The sequence below is a fragment of the Sipha flava genome, unplaced genomic scaffold (assembly GCF_003268045.1).
Source record: "Sipha flava isolate LNK unplaced genomic scaffold, YSA_version1 541_pilon_pilon, whole genome shotgun sequence".
NCBI lineage: Eukaryota > Metazoa > Arthropoda > Insecta > Hemiptera > Aphididae > Sipha > Sipha flava.
The window spans coordinates 146353-158652 of NW_020273523.1; the positions used below are offsets into that span (position 1 = coordinate 146353).

The window sequence follows — 12300 nt, forward strand, 5'->3', positions numbered from 1 at the left end:
CAAGTGCTCTCTACAGCTAAAACCAAGAGTACCATGTATGCTGATATACTAACCATGTATGCTGATTATACACAAGGCAATTCTAGAATGTACGTCCTACTAGTACACCACCGCAATGTGTTCTTGACTTTACGTAACCAGGCACATGGAGGTCGCACCGCAACAACTTTGCTCATCAAGTCCTACTACTGTTGGCCCAACATGGACCGGGAGATAGGCCAGTGGATTAAGTTTTGTGTGCAAACTAAGGTACACAAATACACTACCTTGCTTCTAACACCGTTTGCACTAGCAGAACTCAGATTTGGACACATCCATATAGATTTAGTCGGACCCTTACCACCGTCGAACAATTCAAAGTATATGCTCATTTGTATAGACCGGTTCACGCGTTGGCCTTGAGCTTGGCTACTACGGGATATGTCAGCATACTCTGTCGCAGTTACGCTAAAAACACAATGGATAGCTAGGTTTGGTGTACCGGACATTGTTACTACAGACTAGGGCAGGCAGTTCGAATCCGAACCTTTCGGAACACTTGCATCCACATTCGGCATATAACATATAAAAACATCTTCCTATCACCCCCAGGCAAACGGCATGGTGGAGCTACTACACAGGTCACTGAAAGCAGCCATCACAGCACAGGAATGTGTGTACTGAACATTAAAACTACCGATAATACTGCTCGCGCTGCGCAATACCATCAAATTAGACATCGGCCATACATCTGCCGAAATGGTGTACGGTATGTCACTTCGTCTCCCTGAAGAGTTGTTCCATCCAGCACCATCAACAGGACAACCACCCGAATTGGTCAAAATTCTTCGAAGTGCCATGGATCAATTGAGACTCACCCCTGGTACAAACCACGCAACGAGACGGTCGATATTTGTGCCAGAGGACTTAGAACGAGTAAGTCACGTTTTTGTTCGTATCGATGCTGTGCAACCATTCTACAACTAAAATATGAAGGGCCGTACGTGGTTTTAGAACGATATGAAAAAAAATATAAGGTTCAGTTTAACAATAAGGCAGTGTGAACTTCCGTTGACCGTTTGAAGCCCACTTTCATGCTTTGCGAAAATCTAGCAGCTAACAACTCTCACGAAGCCACAGCTCACGCAGTGCAATAAAAACCATCACTGAAGGAAGTAACCAAAAAGCGTGTCCGTTTTTCGTTTTCTCCTCGGGGGAGTACTGTGGCAGCCCAGACATCAAATCAGACGTTTACATTTGTTATCATGTTGTTATTATTATTATCATTACTACTATTATTATTATTATTATTATGTTCCGAGACGTTGGCAATATGTACCTGTGCACGCGCTCGAGCTTGTTCTTTTATTATTTTGTTTCCTCCTCGTTTTACGCCGTCCATCACGCGATGTAGACTTTTTTTTTATTTTAAAATAAATATTAATTCTTTTTCTGCATTTTCTTGGATTTCTATTTTAGCTTTAATATCCCTAGAGCCTAAAGTACCATTACAACCGATAATACTGATAATTCCATTGTTGTGTTTTTTCGTCAGTTTATTTTTATTTTATCATCAGTATACGGGTGATCGTCGTACGGTCAACTGTGTTTTGAGTTTGTGAATTAAATATTGTGAAATTTTAAAATGAGTAAACCAAAGCAATTCACAATTGTAGAATAAGCTAATAATTTTTTGTTTAAAAAATAGGTCAAAAAAATTCCGACAAAGCTAATGAATTAGGCGTAGGTCACTCTACGATTTCTAACATATGGAAAGCTCGAGATAAAATTGAACAACAGTTTCAAAACCAAAAATGATCAAAGAACTTCGAAATTATATCAATACGGATTTATCTTTGTTTTATTACGATGGTTTAAAAATCAAATTAATCTATGATTGCCAATTAATGAACCGATTTTTTAACAGAAAGCCAATTAATTAGATGAATGCCTTGCTAAGCATAATTTTAATTATTCCACTGGTTGGATTAATTTATTTAGATTAAGGTATAACATTGTGTTTTCAACAATAAGTGGAGAATCAAGTTTTTTCTATAATCAAGTTACAATTTTTTTTCGTTATTTTGGTTATAATGACAACCGGTTATTATGACCTAATTTCTTTGGTCCCTTGAATGTCATTATAAACGGTTTCTATTGTAATTAAATTTGTTTATGCTTTAAATTTTATCTCAAACGAACCTCTACTGTATTTTATACATTTACTTAAATATTCTTTGATCTTATTGGCCGAGGTCTTTTATTGTTAAATATTTTATGTATGTATATATATATATATATATACATTTTCATCCGAAATTCATGCCAATGTGATATTAAGTTGCGAGTTTTCCATTGCTTTAATTTTAACATCAACCCATTGAATTCGATACTGTACTTATGAATTATTTATGACCGTTGTTTACATTAAATTCTGACCCAACTAATTATGTGGACGTTAGGACACCAGAAAATTAGTGTTTGGTTAAAATATGTTTGTCCACAAAGTCAAAAGATTCATTATTTAGTCAATGATTTAATTTAAAAAAAAAAAAAAAAGTAATCATATTCATTTATAGAGATGTTACTTGATATATTCCTTTTAATTCGCAATTTAAACGATTTATAAAAATCTCCATATAACACAATTTCGGTAAAGCCATGCTTTGGTAATATTTCGTTCTATGCCACGTATTTCCACGGGGTCCTTAAAATATATAAGAATTTGCTGTTGCAATGCGATTACGAGAGAAAAAAAATTGTAAATGGATTTTTGAAAATTCTTATTTTATTGGATTAAGTTATAATTTCTATGATTTGCACGTTGGTAGTAAATATATTTACCGTATAATATATAAATATATATATATATATATATATATAACGGTACTGATTAAAATATACATTTAAATTAAAAATAGTAAACGTTTGCACTTACGATTCATAATATTGACTTTGAAATAATAATTTGCAGATTGGTATTCCACGGTCAATATGGTTTTAAAGATTCTACTGTGGGTGATTTATTAAATATTAAAAATTATTTCTATTCAGTCGTATGGTACACTACGGTTTCAACGACTTATGGGTTTGATATTATCGAAAAATCAAAGCAAAATGTTATATTTTGCCCAGGGGCATAAAGAGTTTACCAGCGTCACCGAACAACTTCGAAAAATCAGCTTTTTTTTTTTTTTATTACTATTTAGTTTGAATAAAAATAAAATAAATTGGTTTTCGTCGAAAAATGTTGCACCCCTGATGTGGTTATACTTTTGTTGTGCTATATATTTTGAACAGTACCTAGGCATGTAATAATAATACAACTTTGCAGTTTTTATTCCGTTAGGTTTTACTTGTTCAAGGAAAATCGTTTTTGAACGCAGTAGGTATTAGTTTAATATTTGTGTTCACATAAAACAGCGATCGGTTAAGAGGTTAAACGTTTGTCGAAGAGCACGTGTACAGCTTATTACACTTTTATCGTCAAAATATAGTTAACAAGTTAATGATTTACCGACAATCGCCCGATGACGGAGGTCGGACGACTTAATCGATAAGCGTTTGATTATCCGTGGTACGAGTCCCAAGGTGTATTTATGTGTAGACCTGCCGATTTTCACCCATCCGGTCCGGAGACGATGAAAACAACATTTACATAAAATTTTCTTGGTAGAGATCATGTTTTGTATACTCGAGAAACGAGATTACCTATTCCGGGGATCAGCGCATGGAGGGTGGAACGATCGGATTCGAGCCCATGTGCGCGCAGTGAAAGTGCGAACGGTTGAACAGAATAATAATCAGACTTTACCTCTCTTACAAGTGAAGTTTTCTTGAAAGAAAAAAAACACCCTAACCACACGGTATACGGACAAAAAAAAGATTTTAGATCAGAACACGATGTTGGAAAACAACATGGTTTTGTAATGACATGCACGGAAACACAAATACGGCGACGGTTGGCGGTATATATAATACGTGCACTACAATTTCGAAAATTTTAATATTACGTAGCGTAAACAGTCAGCATTTTGAATTCGATTAACGTTATTGCCGTGCTAAGTACGATATACCCTCCACCGCCCTACTGATAGCTATTGACTCTGACGGCGGACGGGAGTCGCGCGATCTCGACTTTTTAATATCACCGGGGTGGAATTGAAAAACAACCTGGGCGCGTAATCAAATGGCTCCGCGCGAACCATCCATCATGCAAATGTACGCGAACACAGAACGAACAACCCGAGACGCGTAACAATAATTAATAACTCGTTCGTATTCGGTAGGCGGACCGCGATGATGTTATCAAGATCGAATTACCAACAGCGCGTGGGTGTGTAGATCGTCGCGTACGCATATTGCCACGAATATTACCAATAGGATGGATAACATAAAACGTTTATAATATTGTGTTCGCGATCAACACGTGATCAGAATACATACTCGGAACGATTATCGCTCATCCCCAGGCGGAATTTTGATCTGTTGCGATTTACATTCGGATGATTATCGTTTAGCTTAATAATACCGTCAACCCGTGTTCGGTGGCTGAAACGGTGTTCGATGCACGATAATGTAGGTTTCCGGTCGTGCGAGGGGGTTGAAAAGATGAAGGGCTCTTTCTCCGTGGACACACTACCGTGCCGAGAAGACAGTGAATCCGCCGAGATTCGAACAACGTTGAACCGCTCGGCTGTACTCTTTCGACCCTAAATATTTAACATTTAACGTCGGTTAATCGGTAGTGAATCGAATGTAAACATTAATAACTTATAAGTTGAAATCGAAAAACTAACTGTAATACATTCAAAATGTAGAGCGAGCTAAACTTATTACGACCGTTTTACATCGTAAAGTGTTTTATTTTTATAAACACCCCATGGTTAAACTAATCATGTTTTTAAATCAACAAACTCAATACACGCTTATATCACTAAACATGATTAATTTCATTCGATAAAACGCAATAATAAGAATTGCGCAAATATGCGATACGTCAGGTTAGTTTACATCTAACAAATTATGCTCGCATCCGGTATCAAATAATGTACAAATAAGTCTCTAGTTTTTTGAATACGTTTAAATTGAAAATACCACTACTTTTTTGATAACATTTTCAGTACTGGGTTATCGTTCAAATACCATTTTAGCATACAGACAATAATATAATAACTGTACACTCGTACGACTTGCAATGGATTCGTAAACCGCCGTGAGTCACAGGTGGGTTTGAAAAATTTGTAATTCAAATATGTTACGTATGCTTACACATTTCTAATTCGTGTTTATAATATATTTGAAATGTCGAATTTATACGGTATATATAATAACGGTGTACATAATATACGGTATATATCGAATATATACGGACGTGCCATGGTATCGACGAATAGCAACACTATATACAAAAAGTAGTAGGAATAAAATTAGCACCTTGTCAGTATGACACGATTTCAGATATTAATGGATTCGATAATGCACAATTTCTGTGCACGTGAAACTAGAATATAATTTAGATTTAAACATAATCGAATGCAGATTACAAACTAAAACATAAAGCAGAGAACGAAATGTGTTTTGGATAACGTCGGTGCATTATTGTTCATTTTCGAAAACTTCGTGCCGATGTTACTTCATACGTAAGCACAACGACTATGACGACTTGTGAGAATGTTGAGAATACATTAACATTTATAAAAAAAAAAAAAATAAAAAAATACTAACTTCTAGCATGAATAAGTAGTCCTGATAACTTCGTGAAAATATCCATTAGTAGTAACGATCACGCCCAACGTACAAATGCATGCGTATGAACTTTCCACGAAACTTCCAACACTGTTACTTTGATATCAATAGCAACATTCATATTTTATTAAGATATTTTAACATTATATGTAGTAAGAACGTTGTCATTACTGTGTTTTCGGAGCGAAATTTTTTTTATTATTTTTCCCCATACATTATATAAATGTACATTTTAAGTAACTTTGAATAAGAATTGTATTTTTATTATTTTCTTATAAAAAACTTACAAAAAGAACACGACTGATCGTTAAGAAACTATCAATGCAAAGTACAGAAATGGAAACAAAGAAAAATATATGAAATGAACATCGATACAATTTAAAAATATATTTTAGGCTGACATATCTTTTTAAAACTCAATTACTGAGGAAACACAAAGGGGCCTATATGACACACAACAGAAAGCGGTCTTCGAGTTTCAACCAGACCCATCTAAGTAGGTAGGTAGAGGTAGACAGGTTGTAATTTTCTGTGTACTCGTAGTACCCATATTTACGATAACTACACATTTCAAAATTCTAGTAAATATTTGGTTGAATTTTCACTACGAAATATAATTATTTTGAGTTACTTTAATTCTACGTAAATATTTTAAAACTACCAACGATTCGTTTAGTTGGATTTAATAATGTACAAAATAGGAATAAGATTTATTAACTAAAAACGCAATAATACGACTGAATCGGGTTTGTGCAAAAATTTATGGAAAATATCATTTTCTGGATATGATGAACGCAATGAAAATTAAGTGACCACAAAAGTTTCGTATAGTATTTTTATAAAACAGGATTTCGTTTGGTTTATTTGATTTCTAATTTAAATTCGATATTTTGAATTTATCTAGGTTAAAAAAAAAGATCATCGATATCAATACAATACAATTTCGAAAACGTAAAAAACGTATAAACTTAATTTAATTCAACTCAAATGCCGTAGAGTACTTTCGATTTGTTTCTAAATAATAATAGACTTGTATTAAGATTGCCAAAGAATTCGCGTTCACGGTTTTATAATGAAGATTAATATATCGTTGTACAAGGACACGGATGTACTAAAGACTAATAAAAACTAAGAAAAATAAGGTCTGACGGCAATTGTGACACATGCAAATGCATAAAACATAATACTCAACATTATTACAATATTGTGTGTATCGCAAGTAAGTCGCGTACAACGAAACAACATTTCCCGTGCACACGTTGAAACTGGAATTGCAAAAATGACTGACGGTGGTTGTTGATCAGCTGCGGGAAGGATACATACAATATTTATCATTACGTTATACACTGCATAGTATAATATATTGTGGTATGCATAATACGCGTATTGTTCTTATGAACACAATGTGCGAGAACAAGTGGAAACAAATAAATAATAAATGTTCGCTAAAATTAATGAAACCAAACATTGGCAATGAAAAGTATATTATATATTATGCACATGCGCATGTTTAACATAATTATGTGTCATATCCAACACGAAATGGCGTAGTGAGATCATTGCTCCGTGGAGACGCGCTGTATTTGATGAGAAAAGAAAATCCACTTTGAGTACGAAGGAAAGTCGTCGGAATTCGCGAGAGAACTATGAAAAGGATAGAATAACAGTGCTCGAGCTGGTTGTCCAAATATAATTTTGTCGACCTTATCTACGGTTTTCCCCGCGATAACCGCGACCGACAGCGAGTCCCGACGTCGTCACCGTCCGTATTCTTTTTACGGACCCCCGCAGTCGTCGTCGTATGTTCACCTCCGAGCCGGTGTCACAGGCGATTATTACCCTCTATATTATTACCGAAAGGGGGTAATAATCGCCTGAAGTAATAATCGCCTACAGTAACAGGCGATTATTACCCCCCTCACAATTTTTTACCGGGGGGTATTAATCGCTTAAGGTAATAATCGCCTACAGCAACAGGCGATTATTACTTCCCCCCACAATTTTTTACTGGGGGGTATTAATCGCCTGCGTTAATAATCGCCTGAGGTAATAATTGCCTACAGCAACAGGCGATTATTACCCCCTCACAATTTTTTACCGGGGGGTATTAATCGCCTGAGGTAATAATCGCCTACAGCAACAGGCGATTATTACCTCCCCCCACAATTTTTTACTGGGGGTTATTAATCACCTGAGGTAATAATCGCCTACAGCAACAGGTTAGGTTATTTCCCCCCTTAAGGTTGAGCCCCGGAGGGATGACGAGGGTGTCATCTACTAATAACCTCCCCATGACCTACTTTTTATGCTTATATTTATATTTACTCGTTTGTTTTTGAAAAACAGATACCTATTGTAATATTATTAGTTTTAGTTTTCTAGTCATGATAATATTATTATAAATAATACATATATAGGCATATTGAATAGAGGTGAAAGTAAATAACTGTTAATAAGAAACACATGGAGTGATTCGGTAATCAGTAAAAATCGACAGGTGAAAAAATGACACTGTAATAAACGACAAGTTGAAAAACGTTAATTTTGGCTAAAAGTTATTAAAATAATTGCAGTTAAATATTTTATTAAAATATTTTTAACACTTTCAACGCCGCCCGTGATATTGGCAGTTATACCGTAGCGTCGCGTTATTTATACTGTGAAGCGTCAATGGCATTAGAAGCATTACTCTATTAATTCAGAAAATTGAATAACATTTTGTGCATAAAATACTTGGATAGTATATACACATGTTATATTTTATATATCCAAACATATAATAAAATACACAGGCATTCGTTATAGTTTCGTAGATAACGCTAAATGAAACAAATTAAATTAAATTAGTGGCAAAGTAATTATATTACATGATATAGTATGTTTCAAATGTTATAATAGTTGTTATAATTTGTAAATTAAGTAGAAAAATGTATAATATATCTAATATTCATTCTGTATACTTTCATATACATTGTTTTGGGAAGGCCCTCAAAAACTACGATTATCCGTATCTAAAAATAACGAAAACTCAAACCAATTATAGATTTAAATTTAGAGTTTATTGTCTACAGACTGTGTACATTTCAGAGTTTATTAAAATAATACAATAAAAATATATGTCAAATTACAGAATAAACTCAAAAAATTATGAGGAAAGTATTTAATTAGGGAAAGAGGTTTACCAATTTTTTTAATAGCAATAGCATATATTATTCTATATCTATGATTTATTTTTATTATTATTTACTTATTTAACTTAACATTTGACTTAAAATATTTGGAATTTTAAAGTAAAATACATTTGACGATCTTTTTTTACATTAAGGTTTTTTCCTAGATTCAATGATTCGAACACTCGTGTCCGCGTTATTAAATTTGTCGCACTTTAAAAAATTTGAAAGCGCGTTGATTACACACTAGCATCTACGCCCATTTTTCCAATTTTTCCCAACAAATTAAATATATATAATACACATAGCGTCATGTAAATTCTTACTCTAAATTCTTAATCAATGAAATACAAACATTAGAAACCCATAACTAAATTTAAGCGAACAATCGCGACCGAAATCGTTAATATCAAACGGGCGCTATTTGTGTGCACTTGCAACGGAATATGCCTGTTTTTCCCGTTTGAATATACACAATTATACACATCTAATACACGTGTTGTATTTTGGGCGATTATTGTCCGATTGGTCCGCGAAATAAAAACGTGGACGTACGCGTTCTTATCGCTCCATGTGTAACCAGACTCATAAATTAAATTTAAATAAATATCGATAAATATCGATATCATGTAAAACACTTTGAATAGCAAGATATGGAGGACGCACGGTCCATATATTGATATGTTTATTGTTTAACGAATTACGACGAATCTTAAATAAACCTCATAGGATTTAAAAAAATAGTGGTTGATAGTCCTATTATACTATATTAATCTTTGAAACATGTTTCGACCGTGAGAAGATAATATCGAAAAACCAGGTAAGTTTTATAATATTGAATATTATATATTATTGATATGTTAAAAATTATAAAAATGTCAACTGTGGTCTGTGAGTAATGAGTAAATAATCTTACTATATATATTGATCGTGTTAACGGTAAATGAAAATTAAGAAGTTATACATTTTTTTTTTATTAACTTAAATTAAACAATTATTTCATTTTCTATTACGTATTATTAAAATTTAAAATATGTCTATTGTCTATGTATAAAGTGACATTTGAAATTTTTTTTTGATTCATTATTAGGGCTAGTGACTTATAACTACTAGGTTAGATATAGCCGTATAGGTAATAATAGGTATATTAATATTATTATTGGGCAAGTGAGTTATTTCAGCAAACGGAGTATTGTCTGTGTGAATGCCGGAAAATAATTTCCCGTTAATAAAATCATATAAAACATAATTGTACATTTGTTAATTATATCAAGTGTAAATTTGTATACATATTATTTAATATTTATATGTTACAAGCTATAGGTATATTTAACTAACGTTTATTTTGTAAATTATCCAGGTAATATGTATATATATTATAATATTATACACTGCCCGTTTTTGAAACGTACACATAACATATAAATTTATTAATTATTACAAAACATTTAAACATATAACACTATGATAGTTTAACAATTGGTAAAAATTATTTATTATTTATAAGTTGATAATAATATATCCGCGAAAAATATACCTAAAACATAAATATTAAATAAATAATAATATTTTTAGAATACATAAAAATAATATAATAAAATAATAATAACTAATGTACTATTACGTTTTTCATATGATTTTACTAACGGGACCTTTTTTTTTTCTATGACTTGTATAATTTATATTGATTCAAGTATAGTTGTATAGTTGTTGATGTATTTAATATAAATAATCAACTTTCATCATAAAAACAATACAAACAATTTTTTTTAAAATTAGGTTTTTAATCAAATTGGAGTAGACATCATGACTCTACCAGAAATTTATGGTTTCAAATATGTAGTTGTTGGTATAGATTATTTTTCAAAATGGTCAGAAGCCAGACCTAAAAAAGACAAATCAGCAGTAACTGTTGCACGGTTTTTGTATGATGAAATAATATGCCGCCATGGTTGTCCAAAAATAAAAATTAGTGACCAGGGAAGAGAATTTGTAAATAACCTGAACGACGAGCTATTTCGACTCACAGGAACTGAACAACGAATTACATCGGCGTATCATCCGTAAGCTAATGGTCTGGTTGAACGTCAAAAGCGTACAATTAAAAATTGCTTGTTGAAAGTATTGCAGAAGAATGTATTGCAATGGCCATATATTTTACAGGGTGTCTTATTTGCACATAGAACGGTACAACATTCTTCCACTGGATACACGCCATTTAAAATGTTGTATCAACGTGATGCTACGCTACCTATTGATATTAATTATGACGATACAGATAAATATTCTGTAACAACCAATAGTAATCAGTATGGCTCAGATCATGAAGATAACGATTTGGATTTATTTGATCAAGAAACATTTAAAAATACATTAAATCAAATGATCGTTATGAGAAATGTGATGGAAGATAAAGCAAAAAAAAAAAATATAGATGAAGCACAAAACCGTCAACGTTATTCTTATTCTAAACGTCATAATACGGGTCACATTTTCCAAGAAGGTGATAAAGTTTTCGTTAGAAACTTGTGTAGGGATGATCAGAAAGGTGGTTGGCGTCAGATACCGTGGAAAGGTCCATATGAAATAGTATCTATTCACTCTGGCAATACATGTGTGCTCAAAAATAAATTCAAAGTCTTGAAAAAAAAAATTAATTTGAAAAATTTGAAAATTTTCAGTGAACCGATAAAAAATAAAACTGAAGAAAAATATAATGCTGACAAGTCTGGAAGTAAAAGTAGTGACACTGAAAATTCTAAAAATATCGTCGATATCAATAATTTGCAAGTGAAGGATATTGAGTACATCAAATCAAAACAGGATGAATTGAAGGATAAACGAGTATTTAATCCCGTGACGAAACCATGGCAATTGAGACAAAACAAGATCTTAAATCTTAAAATAGAAAATTATTTCATTTATAAATACCGAGGAAAAATTCTTGGAGAGCCAACAAAAATCATTGATATTATTGGTGATGGTAATTGCCTCTATAGGTCTATATCTTACTGGCTAACTGGAACACAAGATCATCATTTGAAAATACGAAACTTGATTGCTGAGGTAATATAAAATAATAATTATTATATAAATGTTTTATATGTTTAATACAAATTATACATATTATTTCATAATTTATTCATTAATATACCTATTCATACATTTTTACCAAATTTTTGATTTTATAGTTACAGAAATTATGTTAATAGGGATAAAAAAAAAATTATTTCAATGATTAAGTTAAAATTAATTATGGTAAAAAAGTAAAATTAATTTTTAATGACTATATGTAAACATAATAAGACAATAGAGTTTTTAAAAAATAAACAGAATGGTGTAATAGGATAGTAATAATAAAAATAAATTTTATGCAAATTTTAGAGTATGTAAAATAAAAATA

The 12300-nt window shown here is 32.2% G+C and overlaps 1 protein-coding gene across 1 annotated transcript; it reads left to right on the plus strand.

Annotated features, from left to right (window-relative positions):
• Window positions 1-11279: 11279 nt before the first annotated feature.
• On the plus strand, window positions 11280-11963 carry LOC112690979 (the record flags this gene model as incomplete). Its single annotated transcript, XM_025565083.1, has 2 exons — window positions 11280-11564; window positions 11625-11963. Coding segments are annotated over exons 1-2 (624 nt in total), but the record flags the coding sequence as incomplete, so codon positions are not given.
• Window positions 11964-12300: the final 337 nt, after the last annotated feature.